General features: G+C 34.6%; 1 protein-coding gene across 1 annotated transcript in view; it reads left to right on the forward strand.

The window, feature by feature from the left end:
• The first annotated feature begins 5,517 nt into the window (after positions 1-5,517).
• LOC109091789 (kinesin-like protein KIF1A) overlaps positions 5,518-15,014 on the forward strand; it is a 41,786-nt gene continuing 32,289 nt past the window's right edge. Inside the window, exons 1-8 of the mRNA XM_042758219.1 lie at positions 5,518-5,614; positions 7,376-7,487; positions 7,714-7,791; positions 8,157-8,222; positions 8,326-8,343; positions 8,561-8,639; positions 8,723-8,801; positions 9,189-9,331. Of these exons, the coding sequence (XP_042614153.1) occupies positions 8,743-8,801; positions 9,189-9,331 (202 nt within the window). The 5' untranslated portion in view covers positions 5,518-5,614; positions 7,376-7,487; positions 7,714-7,791; ... (2 more) ...; positions 8,561-8,639; positions 8,723-8,742. The remainder of the gene's footprint in view (positions 5,615-7,375; positions 7,488-7,713; positions 7,792-8,156; positions 8,223-8,325; positions 8,344-8,560; positions 8,640-8,722; positions 8,802-9,188; positions 9,332-15,014) is intronic.

The raw sequence follows: 15,014 nt of genomic DNA on the forward strand, positions 1-15,014 counted from the left end.
ACAAAACAAACAAAACAACCTTATCTGCTGGAGGTTATTAACATGGAAGCATTTAAACCGATACATCATATATAGTGTGTGTGTGACATATATATATATTTCCAGGATACTTTTAGCTGGTGACAGTGGCATCATTTTCAATCCCCATAAATCACGGTAAAACAATGACTGCGTTGATCATACAAAACAGAACACATATATATATATACAGTATAGGAATCCAAACCTATTAAACCTATCAAGATGTTTAAAGTACACAATGAACTTGTCATTTTCAAACTTATTTTAATTTGACATTTATTTTACAATTAATTAATTATTAATTACAATAATTTTGTAAAAAATGTAACAGGTGCATAAACATTTAATTCCCTTTTTAAAGCATTCCTCCTCCTTCACTATTTGGCACACTCACATACAAATACAATTTTGCAACTTGCAAGAAGAGTAGATTTAACATGGCAGTGCTTCTGTACCGATGACGCATGATGTCCCCTGGGCTATGAGGTGCTATTATTATAACTCATATACTCTGATGTACAGCCAGTACTGAACTTCCCTAGAGGCGGTTAAACACATGCACAGACTGGGTAAAAGGGTTTGGTCCTTTTAGTGACACAAGTGAATGAATTATTTCACTCCAACTCCTTAAGTATGGTTGGCCATTTTAGAATTGGGCTTCCTGTGTTGTATAACATGGCCCCAGGATGGTGCTTAATATATGTGCCATTCAAAATCACATGCTCAAAGTATGTTTTGATGGTTTTAACTGGAGCTACAGTGTATGAGAGTTGAAGGAGAAAACCAAATAATTGGTCAATAATATTTTAAGCTGTTTTTAGAGGACGTTAGTAGATTTTATCATTTTTGGAGGTCAGTTGTACTATGCATGCTTTAGATAGCAGATATATTTTTTTCCAGGCATGAGCTTTGCTTGAATGATATAGATGAAAAGTAGAACAGGGATTTACATGAGGTATTATGCAATGACATGATGTCCTTCTGTTACTTGGCAGCTCTGTGTGCGTGTGTGTGTGTGTGTGTGTGTGTGTGTGTGTGTATGTGTGTGTGAAAGGAAGAAAGGAAGAGAAAGAGTCATAAATATGTTTTATATTGTATCTGAAACTGTGATGATGCATCTATGAAGTTCAGAAATGTTTTCTTGTGATGTAGCTGGGCTACTGGCACTAAAAGTCAGTATTAAAATTATAAAGTGCTCAAATCACATTTTTTCACAGCATTTAGAATTGAAATAGTCAAACAACAAAAAAGAACAAAACAATATCCCCCAATCTAGACAAACAAATAAAACAAATCCATTGTTTGCATGAAATTAATTTGTTTTTCTGTCACCATTTACTCCAAACACGTATGACTTTCTTCTGTCTGCAACAAAAGGAGAAATTTTGTGTAAGTGTAAGTGTTTTAATTTGTAACAGCATGAGGGTGAGTAAAAGACAATTGTCATTTTTGGGGTTAACCAATCATTTAACAGCCAAAGAGCTGAATTATGGGATTGTTAATAAGGCCAAATTATAAGTATATGCAGCAGCAATTTCACACACAAAGAAAAACATATATGTATATATACATATTACAGTATTTTTTAATAGTGTATGATTTTGGGCTTATTGTGGTCACTTTAGACAATTCCCCATTTAGATCATATTGCATTGTGTATTAAATGAAATACATAGATCAATGTACCACAGCATGTAATAAAATTCTTTCTGTTCATTGACTAAGTTTCCCTGGAGAGCCAAGATAAGTGTTTGCTTAGTGCAGAAAATCCTTCACAACCTATTGACTCTCTGAAGGTCATTCTTGAATCACCCTTTTTGAGATCAGAACACGCTTTGTGGATTGGTGGAAAATTAATTCATCACATTTATCTTATGGCTTTTTGTTGTCTGTTTGTTAGTTATGCATGTGAAAATGCCCTGTGTGTGTGTGTGTGTGTGTGTGTGTGTGTGTGTGTGTGTGTGTGTGTGTGTGTGTGTGTGTGTTCAGAAAAGCTTTCCTCATCACTAGTTGACTAAACTAAATTTTTCAGTCCAGTAATGGTTGCTCAGCCATATACTGAAAATATGTGTACTTCAAATGTTCTTTCCATGGTAATTGTGGCTTTTTCCTTCATGGTTGATTAAGAATATTTAAAACAGTTTATTTAAAGGGATATTTTTATTCAGTTTTGGCTTTGGGTCTTGCACATCCCACCATATGACAGTATTTCAGAACAGAGACGGTATGTTCTGTCAGAGCTCATGCTGCCTGTCAGACTCCTGACTGTAGCGTCTGTGGTTTTGTGTGGGCTGGCTGTGAGTAAGACTGACGGAAGACGTTCCGTTAATGATGTTCTGAGCTACTAATAAGCATCAGGAAGTGACTATATAGACAGTTTAAATGCAGGTACATGATTTCAGTGACTGTTATTGCTCTGTAAGTAGATGAAAATTGTACAGTTGTCCTTCATGTTTTCACAAGATCCAAGTCCATTTAAATTGTTTCCTCCATGATGCAGAGAGTTTTTGGCAATGCATGTTTCTTATATAATGGCTGTGCATTCATTTTATGCAGATTTTTAGTGGGATAGTTCTAGCTTTCTCAAGTGCAGAGCATTATTTTATCTGTGTTAATTACATACTGTATGTTTATGCTTTTTGTGGAGTATGGTGCAAAGAAACCTCTCTGTTGGTAAAATTGGCTTTTAAAAGGAAAGTTCAGGAGGAGTGAGTTCTTTTTAATACACAGTATTTACAGGGCTGCTCACCTCGTTCCTGTGACAATACTTCCAGTGTGTGTCCACTACCTCCATCTCCAACTTTATTTTATTGACTTCCACTGTATTATAAATTAATGTCCAGAGAGATATTAGCATGATTTGGGATGTCCCACATACTGTAGCATCTTTTACTTCAGTGGAAGCAAGCCAAGAACGTGTAACATTTTGTGCAAAGATCACTTAATCGATGTGATTCATTTGATCGTTTTATTAGTGAGCTAGAAATAGTTCAGAATTTTTTATACATCTTATTAATTTTACATCATAACTTTTTAGCATGATTTAAATTGTTCAAAACAAAAATGTTCAGGTTTAATTTTGGTTTGAATGACAGATTACTGTATACAGTATACATGACTGTTTAAGAGGTGGGGGTCAGTAATTTTTGTTATACTTATATATATTTTATTAAACAACACATTACATTGATCAAAGGTGACAGTAAAGGCATTTGTAATGTTACAAATATTCTCTATTTCAAAAAAAAAAAAAAAAAACACAGAAAAAAATGTATTACAGTTTCCAAAAAAAAAAAAAGCAGCACAACTATTTTAAACATCAATAATAATAAGAAATGTTTCTTGAGCTTCAAATCTTCATATTATGATTTTTAAAGAATCATGTGACACTAAAGACTGCAGATATGGCTGCTGAAAATTCAGCTTTGCCATCAGAAGAATTACATTTTAAATTTATTAAAATAGAAAAGTTATTTTAAACTCTAATATAATTTCACAATATTATTGTTTTTTTGTGCTTAAAAGACTTAAATGAAAAAAAAAAACATTTAAAACATTTTTTCCAAACTTTTATACTGTATTAAGGTTTAAAAAAGGACTGTCAGTTTTTGTTTTATATTAGTAGTTATGTACCCTTAAACAGCATTTACTTTGACTATGTAAGTTCAGATGACTCAAATCTTCCTGTGAAGATGCCCGCTTAGTAGGTCATTTTCATTTACACCAATTACCATATTCAAATTAATGTAATTGCTGTCTGGTGTGATTCCTGTCTCCCTGTGATGGCTTTCATTTACTGCTGGTGAGAACAGCTGGGTTTTAGAGCACATCCGCATGGACCCATTTAGACAAACTACAATGACTCAGCGCTTATTGACTGTGTGGCAGCCATTTAGTGGCTGAGATGTCCACTCAGGATCTCAAACACATTTTATTAACTTTACTAATTCTCTGCCATTCTTTTTCTTGTCTTTCAGCCATCATCAACCCCAAAGCACCCAAAGAAACCAAAAGCTTCAATTTTGATTACTCCTACTGGTCACACACCTCAGTGAGTCAGAACTACTACAAAAAAAGACATCAAACTGAAATGAAATTTAGAAAAATCAGCATTGCTTGCAATGAAATACACTAAACATGTTGCATTTAAAAGATGAGAGAAGTAATGCCTTCAAATGATCAAAGATCATATGTGACCCTGGATCACAACACCAGTCTTAAGTCGCTGGGGTATATTTGTAGCAATAGCCAAAAATACATTGTATGGTTCAGAATTATAGATTTTTCTTTTATGCCAAAAATCAAAAGGGTATTAAGTAAAGATCATGTTCCATGAAAATATTTTGTAAATTTCCTATCGTGAATCTATAAAAACTTTATTTTTAATTAGTAATATGCATTGCTAAGAACTTCATTTGGACAGCTTTAAAGTTGATTTTCTCAATATTTAGATTTTTTTGCAACCTCAGATTCTAGATATTTAAATAGTTGCATCTCGGCCAAATATCGTCTGATCCTAATAAACCATACATCAATGGAAAGCTTATTTATTCAGCTTTCGGAAAATTTATACTTAAGACTGGTTTTGTGGTCCAGGGTCACATATATATTTCACTTTATCTATCCACAGCCAGAAGATATCAACTATGCCTCCCAGCAGCAGGTGTACAGAGACATTGGAGAGGAAATGTTACTTCATTCCTTTGAGGGCTACAACGTCTGTATTTTTGCATACGGCCAGACTGGGGCTGGTAAATCTTATACCATGATGGGCAAACAGGAGAAGGACCAGGAGGGGATCATTCCACTGGTAAAAAAGATAAGCAAATATGAAGAAGAAAAAACATTTCTTAATGTCAATTTAAGCACTTATATGCCAAGTTTCAGCTGCAAAAGTGGCCTTTTTGTGTATGTAAAGCACACATTGTCTCTCCCGCCACATTGGCATTGCTGTATAAACAGGAAAATAATAAGGTATTCAGAGGCAGTGTGAACAAGAATTAAAACAACATGTAAACACCAAGCTGAGTAGTACACAGTAAGAAAATGATCATTCACTTATTAAACTCTCTATTATGTCTGTCTCTTTCCTCTTCTCCCCTCCATCCTAACCATCAGCTGTGTGAAGACCTTTTCACCAAGATTAATGGCAAAAATACCGATAACAACATGTCCTATTCTGTGGAGGTAAGATTTGGCCAAGCCTTTTTTTTCTGTTTCAAATCTTTGTGCAGCTTAATTCCAAAGCAACTTTATGTACGGCATTTTTGATGAATCTGGGTCCTGTTATCACAAGTATTGTGATGAAAAAAAAAATTTCATTGTAAATTTTGTATATGATTTTTTGTTTTAATTCTCAATTAGAGTATTTTTTTTTTTTGCTTTTTACAGTCTATTATTTTCACAAATTAAGGTTAGTTATATGAAAACACACATTAAAAGACTACAATATCCAACTAACAAAAAAAACAAATCAAAAACTCTTCTGCAATTAAAAACCATAACTTTTACCGTATGTTGAGGATCTTTCCAAACTCGCCGTCACATCATATAACGACATTCAAGACCTGATGGACTCAGGGAATAAGGCTAGGTATTCTATTCTATTCTATTCTATTGTTATGAAGTGTTCAAATCATATCTGTATGACTGTAATTACAATTTTCCAACAGTTAAAAACTATTCATGTACATTACTGTTCAAAATTTGGGCCAGTAAGATTGTTTGTTTAAAAGACATTAATATTGTATTTAAGCCAGGACACCTTAAACTGATTAAAAGTGTGACAGTGAAGACATTTAAAATGTTTTTATATTTTAAAAACTAAAATTGAGAAATTTAAATAAATACTGTTCTTGTTGAACTTTCTAATTATCAAAAAAAAATTATTTTAGAATTTTATGAAAGTTTATGGTGCAATGAAGCCTAAATGGATTCTGCCACAAAAACAACTAAAAGATAGTCACCTGACCTAAACTCATTTTTGAATTCTGTTCAAGAAGCCATTTTATTTTAGCCAGTTTACATTCTATAGCCAGGTGCATTTTCTTTATACTTAAACATTTAGCAAGAGCAAATAGAGGTGATTTAATGTAGTCATCAAATGATATGCTGTCTTCTAAAAGCCGTACATTTTGAGGGTTGCCATAGAAACAAATCATTTCTGAGTCTGAGGACATGATCAGCTTAAAGTAGAATCTCAGAGCTGCTACAATGTGGCACAATGTGAAAATGTTCTGTTTTGTTCTGTTCCATTCTATTCTATTCTGGCTTCTAGAAATAACCAACAACAGCCTTTTGCTGCACAGACCTTTAGTCTCACTCCTCAGTACAGTCCTGGTCACATTTGTTTTTTTCAAGGCCACATTGAAAGAAAAAACAAACAAACAAATATTTATTTATTATACGGGCTTATCATCATGGAAACAAATGGACCATTTAATTCCAGGTGGCATTGTGTTAGCGTCAGTCAACGGTTCTCTAATCTCTAAGGTGTTGAGCTGCACCCCTGCCAATACACTACACTTTCCTCCTACACTATACAGAACATTTAGCCTGTTATGTAAGTTGATGTTTGGCACAACAGACGGCAGCTAATTAATGGAATAAATAATTAGGAGGTCTAAAATTTGTAGCCCCCCCCCAAAAAAAGGAATGTACTGTGCAGTGTTGTCACGCTACGCTGCCAGAAGGAACACTGAGTCAAGAATAATCAGGAGAGTTTTATTAAACCAACACAGGCGGAAGACACACATACTGACTTGTAGACCCAACCAACACAGACTGACAGTTTTAAAGACAGGCTAACGAGGGACTAAGGAGACACACCTGGGAACTAATCAGACACACCTGGGAACTAAGTCTTAAATGCTCACAAGACATGATCAAAAATACAGTAAAAATTGTCTTACAATTTTAAAATAAATGTCTTTCTATGTGTTTTAAAATGTATTTTTTTTTTTTCCTGTGATGGCAAAACAGAATTTTCAATAGCCATCACTCCAGCATCAAGTAACAAAATAACATTTCTTATTATCAATGGTGAAAACAGGTTTTCTACTTCCTTTCTGAATGACTATTTATAACAAAAATTGTACTGCCCCCAAATGTTTTGAACAGTACTGTACATTAGAGATGGGATCTAAATACATCAGGAAAACATTGTGTTGACTGTTAAACTTCAGTTCAGGATCAGGAATCAGATGATTCACAGAAGTAGAAGTTAGCGCAAATGCTGTAATATGATTTAAAGAGACCTGTGAAAACTCTAAATACACAGCACTTCCTCACATAGATTGGAGTCTGAAAACTCAATATGAATTACATTTCTGAATGGTGAAATTCTGTTATCCAGGACTGTAGCTGCCACTAACATGAATGAGACCAGCAGCCGTTCACACGCTGTCTTCAACATCATCTTCACCCAGAAGCGTTATGACTCTGAGACAGACAACACTTCAGAAAAGGTACATGCTGCTGTTGCATATTACTGACCCTGTCAGTCACAATAAACAGCTCTGTTTAGAGTGAGAGGTTAGGCCACTTGTCTCCCACCCTTATACAAGGCTGTATTGGATGACGTTTGACATTGGGAGTTTTTTTTTGGGGGGGGCGGGGTATTGGGAAAGGTGATATGGGCTTGTCCATTTCTCAGCATGTTCATTATTGACCTCTCCTGAACTTTTCTGGCAGGTCAGCAAAATCAGTCTGGTGGATTTAGCCGGCAGTGAGAGAGCTGATTCCACTTGAGCCAAAGGCACACGGCTCAAGGTGACTATCTATCTATCTATCTATCTATCTATCTATCTATCTATCTATCTATATATATATATATATATATATATATATATATATATATATATATATATATATATATTAGCTCTCCAAGTCCACTTCCTATCCCCCATTGTCTGTTGACCTTTCATGCCCTCTATTTAACTCCCTCAGTATCTACAGTACATCTATCTTTTCTAACATTGACAAATGTCTCTCTCTCTTTCTCCCTTTATTCTGTAATTCTCTCCACATACTTCCTGCTATCAGTGCTCAGAGAGCATGCTGGCATTTTGACAGTACTCCACTTCATTCTAGTTTGGAATTGTAATTCTATTTTCTACCTAATCTTTTCTTCCCAGGAAGGGGCAAACATCAATAAATCACTCACCACCCTAGGAAAAGTCATTTCAGCTCTGGCAGAGGTGGTAAGTGTTTTGTTTTGCTGAGAGCCTTGAGGATGTCTGCATAAAAAGTTCAATGTGTGTCAGTTTAATCACCTGCAATTTGTCTTATCACTTATTTTTGCAGGATTCTGGCTCAAACAAGGTATAACACTATGACACATCTATCTATCTATCTATCTATCTATCTATCTATCTATCTATCTATCTATCTATCTATCTATCTATCTATCTATCTATCTATCGATCTATCGATCTATCGATCTCTCTCTCTCTCTCTCTCTCTCTGTCTGTCTATCTATATTCTATCTAAATATAACATAATGTAATATAATATAATTTTTTATTTTTTTTTCACACAGAATAAAAAGAAGAAGAAAGTAGAAAGTTTTATTCCTTACAGGGATTCTGTACTGACCTGGCTACTGAGAGAGAACCTTGGTATGTATCAGGGTGTTCTGTCACATGAAACAGGATTTTAATGTATTGTCACTCTTGAAGTACTTGACCTTTGACCTTTGCAGGTGGCAACTCTCGCACCGCAATGGTGGCGGCTCTCAGTCCTGCCGATATCAACTATGATGAAACCCTCAGTACTCTCAGGTATTCTGCCTTAATAAAACACCAGTTTTCTCTGAGGTTGGTAATGAGCTAGTTAATGAGCTGAAGGGTACAGCAGTATGTTACAAATTGAGAATGTTCCTGTACTCTCTTAACACACCTGCCTCCCAAACGCACTTCAAAAGTGGTGTGCAGTAATACTGCTGAGCAAAGTAATTATTCACCACCCACCACTATTATTTTTTTTTTTTCTTCCATTACATTAGATCCCCAAAAAAATCTTTTTTTTTATTATAATAATAAATATACAGTACGTGTATATATTTAAGGCAACAGCCATAAGAAAGCAGCATTATTAAAACACACTTTTACATATATTACCATTTGTTTATTCTTCTTTACCATCTGTCCACTTTGTATGTGATTCAGGTATGCAGACAGGGCTAAGCAGATCCGTTGTAATGCTGTGATCAATGAAGATCCTAATAACCGCCTGGTGCGTGAGCTGAAAGATGAGGTGTCCCGTCTGAAGGACCTCCTCTATGCCCAGGGCCTGGGTGACATCATCGAGAGTAAGACCATTTGCTTTTTATCTGCTCTGCCTTCATTTCATCATAAGTATTTTATCAGACAGCTTGCGACCACTTTTGTTTTTATGGTACTGAGACATGCATTTGTGCATATGTTTTATTGTTCTGTTCCAAATCCTAGTAAGCTGCCTGCATAGACAGAGCTTTTTTAAGGCATAACAGATGGCAACAGCTGTTCAAAAAAAAAAAAAAAAAAAAAACAGTAGGCAACTTAAGTAGGCTGCCTTCTAAGCTCATTTTGGCCATATTTTAAGGAAATGTGTTTGCATGAAGAGGTGAAACACTGAAAAAATGAAAAATAGAAATGTTGATTAAATATATACTAGCTATAGTTCACTCAGTACTAAAAGTATCAACGGAAAAAAAAATCAGTGTTACAGTTGTTTATTTTAATCATTTTAATTTTAATAATACAGTTGTTTTAATTTTAATTGTTAATATTTGTGTTTGCTATATTGTTATATTTATTAGAGTATCAAACTTAGCTTATCAACATGCTAACATCAAACTTTAACATCAGTTTGAGTCTCAGTGTTGAGCACTACTTGTGCACCACGTGAAGTTGCTGTCAACATAAAGTATTCAAAATCGATCACTCTTGATATTTCATAACAGCTTGCAAGGTTTTGGATCAGAGCTCTTATGTCTCTATAAGATGGAAGAGATTTGCAAATATAATCATGGATGGTTAAAATGAAGTATTAATAGTTTATTAAAAATACACACACACCCACACACACACACACACACACACACACACACACACACACACACACACACACACACACACACACACACACACACACACACACACACATTAAAATGTACACTCTTTAAAAAAACTCACATTGATTCACTGGGTCCTCTACTCTTCCCTGTGCATTCCTAACTCTATTTCTTCTAATCACTCGTTTCTTTTCTCATCCTATCGTCTCTTGATGGTGATCCCAGCGGGGAAATGCCTTAGAACAGACGATCTGGAGTCCAGCCCTCTGGGTTTGGTACAATTCAGTGTCAAGTGACTTTCAAACGTCTAATTCAGATTCAGAATTTCCTCTTAGCTCTTAGTCTTTTTGTGTCAAACAATTCGTCTCACGTTTCTTCTCTCTCTCTTTCTCTTGTTTTCTGTTCAATTGGATATCTTTTATATATATATATTTTTTTTATTCCTCTTACTCTTGTTTCTTCTTTGTCATTCTTTCTCAGCATTTCGGGGGCCAGTTGAAGATTTGCTGGTTTTGAAGTGTGTGTTTCTTGGGCTCTATCTCACTCTCTCTTCTATGCTTTTTCAGTTGTTATGGATAAAGCAGATATCTGCAGCCTCAGGGTCAATTCAAGGGTTTGAGAGAAAATTCATACTCTCTCAATCATACAAAAATCATATCAGAGCCATGTTCATGTCATATTCCGTGAAAGCCTTAAATGTTTGTCTGTTAAGGCTATCAAGCTATTTTGTTGTAATTACTATATTTGGTATTTATTTTGGATGTAATATTTGTATTATTATAAATAATGTAGATATAAGGAAAGTTACATTTGTAATGGACAAAAATAATACAGTCTTTTAAAAATCTACATAATTGTTACCAAAATGCCATTTTTGGAGGTGGTATTTTGGTGATGTATTTTGGTTATTTGGTTGTTGCTTTGTTTCTAACCCTGGTTGCTGTGGTTTCTGAGCTGAAAGCTGCTTTATCTAGTCTGGTGCTGCAGGGCTGTTTGCCCTTCTCTACTTTGTCACCGCCTCTTTTTTGTTATCTTTCTCTTTTGGCTTGCAATGCAGAGCAGGATAAATGTTATGTGTTACATATGAACTAACTGATTTCACTCATCCACTTATCTGTCATATTAGTAATGTTCTTCAGTTGCCCTTACACTGTCAGCATTTTCTATATGTTTCATTTAAAGGTGCAGTAAGTGATTTTTTTTTTAAAAACGCTTTTCACCACAGTGTCGGACCGAGTCCCAAAACAAACTCGCAGCCAATCAGCAGTAAGGGGCGTGTCTAGTAATGATAGGGAGAGACTGCGAGAGAGCGCTCAGTGAGTGCACAGCAGGGATATTAGCTTATCGACTAAAGATAGCGAGAGATGGCAAAAACAGAGGCAAAAGTTACAGTGATTTTGCTTTTTCACACAACTTTTCTGTGTTGGCTTTTGTTTGAATATGCTGCGGCTGGCAGCTATAGCAGATTCCGCCATCGTCGCTGCTAGAGTTGTGTATGTACATGTGGGGCGGAGTTATCAAAATAGGGGTGAGGTTCTTTTTGGGGTATGGGCGTGTTTGTTTTGGTACTTTCAAATATCATCATCATTTGGCAAAAATAGCTTAGTGCACCTTTAATGATAATGAACAGGCTTAGTAATGCTTAAGAATTGTGATTTAATGCTGAAATCAGTGGCCTTCCAAAACTGTCTGCACACTTTATCCACACTTACAAATGTATAAATGTCATTTTATTAGATAACTACTGTAAGTATCAAACAAAGTGGCATCTGCATGTGCAGTGTGCTACTTTTCTTCACAATACATAGTGCTACATTTTGTATTCTAATGCAAGGAAATTCATTATTTTTTAAGTGCGATTTGTGTCTGAGTACTTATGTACTTACAGTTTAATATGCACTGCAGTTCTCCAGGACATGGGAGAAGGATTATATCTGCTTTTATTTTGCAGTGGGAGGGGCTTATATCAGATGTGTGTTTGAGTGACAGCTCGTGTTCTCTGAAGCTTTATGCAATGGCTGCCTGTTGCTAGCTGCAGCTTTATTAACAGCTACACATCAAACCCTAAAGCTTCTTAATATACTATGTAACAAAACCCACCTTTAAAGCTAATGATGACGGGGGTAGGCAGGTAGAATTTGTGGTATGGATCTTACCTCTTTACCTCTTATTAAACATGTCACTCTAAAACCGGCAGTTGTTACATCAAGGAACAGTTTCTGTATTTCAAAATAACTTCTGTTGGGGTACATCATTTGTCATAAGTTAATTTAGTCCGGTGAAATAATTTAGATTTACAGTTAATGTCGATGTTACCGCATTTTGTGCTTTTTATCAGTTATTTAATAAAAAATAAACCTATGTGAAATGGACTTGATATAACATTTCTTTTCTCAGGGTTTTTGTAGTAGGTGATGATGGAATACAATCATGCCCAATAATAAAAAAAAAAAAAAAAATATAAACATTTTCACAAAAAATTTACATTAATAATATATGGTAAATGCTACTTACAGCCAATAATAATAATAATAATAAAAATAAAAAAAGTAGAATCTTGTTTGCACCAATGTTATTTTAGTGTTATTTATGTACTGTTATATTATTTATTCATATTTTGAATTAGCTTTTATTGTTATATTATTAATTTTAGCTGACGTTTCAGTGATTTTTTTTTTATGTGATTTTCTCAGTTTTATATTATTTTTAGTTTTTTGAACCAATCATTCGTTATAGCTTTAATTGTTTTTTTTATTTCAGTCTTAGTAAGTTTAGTACTTAAACTTATTTATTTCAGTTAGTTGCCAAGGCAACATGTCTAATTTTCATTTAAATGTAAGTTTTGCATCTAATATTTTATTTTACTTGTCTGTACTTAGCTGCATTTGAATTATCGAAAATGATATTCTATTTGTACTATGGATAAATTGTCTGAGTAATGTTGTGTGAAGTTAGTGAATATTACCTTTGCTCAAACAAGGTTGATTATTTGCACTTGAAGATATATCACTGGCAAGTTGTGAAAAATATTTTTAGTGCATCTTTGCTGTGTGCGTGATGCAGCCATTATTCAAACAGAGATTAATGATGTAGGGAGGGGGAGAAAAAGCTTAGTTAATCTCAAGCCTTGCATACACTGGCTCAGAGTGCTGCTTTAAGCAGAGACTATTACCAGAAGTGCCTTTCTCTAGTGTAGATTATGTAGTCCTCTCATATCAGCTGCTATATGTATAACATAGCACATAAATCCCTAATCTCCATCTTAGTTTTGCGTTTAGTCATTCATCACCAGGGGACACGTCTTCTCATGTTTTACCCAAGATACTTGCCTTGTAGCTCTCTTAGGAGTAGTAGCAACGAGTAAGAGATCTGTTGCCATAGCAGCACTGTCAGAGCTGAGAGATGTTATTGTGCCGTAAGTTACAGAGAAATTACAAAGCCAAACTCTCTGTAGAATATAGGTTTATTCAGTTGTTATATCCCGTGTTACATTTCATATGGCATTAGCATAACAGTTCAGCTAGAGATATATGCTATTGTGGTTGGATACAGTAGGTGGTTATTATATGAAATGCTGACAGTATCTCTTAATATGAGAAACGTGGGAGGAGATTTCCTGTGTGCAGCTCACAAGAGTTGTGAATGTTGTTTTGTTACTCAGATGTAGGCTGTAAGTTATTTCATGGCAAATGTTTTTACCGAGAGCATAATGGAGCTGGTAATGGAGGTTTTACTGTGGTCAGCAATGACGATCTCTCTGGTAGTGATACAGTAATGAGAGTCACTGGCTTTTAGCAGAAATATGAACTCATTGCTACTACAGTCAACATTTGCTTATATAAAATGTATGTTAATTATGAGAGATGGGATGGGAATAGATACCATAGGGGCATAAAAAGTATTGGCTAAAATAGCATGGCATTCTCCAGACAGCATTTATATAGGCAAAAGTCTGTGTAATGCATATTTTCTCTATAACTGTTTCTTAGGTATATTTAACAAATATTTTAGGTATCATTTTAGGATAATATCAAACCTATGGGCATAAAAGCCCCAAAACTCAATTGGTGATATGCATAAGGTATAGTTCACCCAAAAATGAAAATTCTGTCATCATTTACTCACCTTCATGTCATTCCAAACTCATATGATTTTCTTCTTCTGCACAACACAAAAGAAGATATTCTGAAAAATGTTTTAGCTGTTTTTGTCCAAATAATAAAAGTCAGTTGGGTTTTAAGGTCCCAAATGGACATAAAGGTAACTTTATTTGACTGTATGATACGACAACACAAATCTCAAATGGTCTAATAACATGAGAACTTATTATTAATCAGTGCTTTAATTTGACTTGAGAATAAATGAAGGCTTAATTTAGATCTGTTCATCATATAAAGTGATTGTGTCACTTCACAAGGTTTATAATATACAAGCTGAATCATATACTGGATTCTTTCTATAGTATCGTTATGTCATTTTTGGGTCATTAACATTTTGGACACCATTAACTTTCATAATATTAACAGCTGAAACTTTTTCTAAATATGTTGCATACAACTTAGTCTGTTGAAAAGGCATTTTGTCAGCTGAACAGTCTGTATGTTTTTAAACAACAGTGCAATCCATTGTACAGTAAACACACTGTGCTTCTGTCCCTCACAGCCTCATTTTCATTCCTGTCAAAAATTGAATATGACATTGACTAAGGTCTATTGTATTGTGAGGGAGAAAGAAAATTATGTTTGATGAGGGAGAGTAAATTATGACAGAAATTTCAGTTTTAGCTTAAGTACTCTTTTAAGACCAAGAAAGGATTGGCATTTAGTTGTTTGAATGGACTAACACCATTTTGCTCAACGCACACTAACAAATATAAGAAACTGGTGTCAAATAACAGCTCAGATCAATGCATGCATGCTTGTTAAATATTTCAGATGTG

Source organism: Cyprinus carpio, chromosome A6 (assembly GCF_018340385.1).
Source record: "Cyprinus carpio isolate SPL01 chromosome A6, ASM1834038v1, whole genome shotgun sequence".
Taxonomy (NCBI): domain Eukaryota; kingdom Metazoa; phylum Chordata; class Actinopteri; order Cypriniformes; family Cyprinidae; genus Cyprinus; species Cyprinus carpio.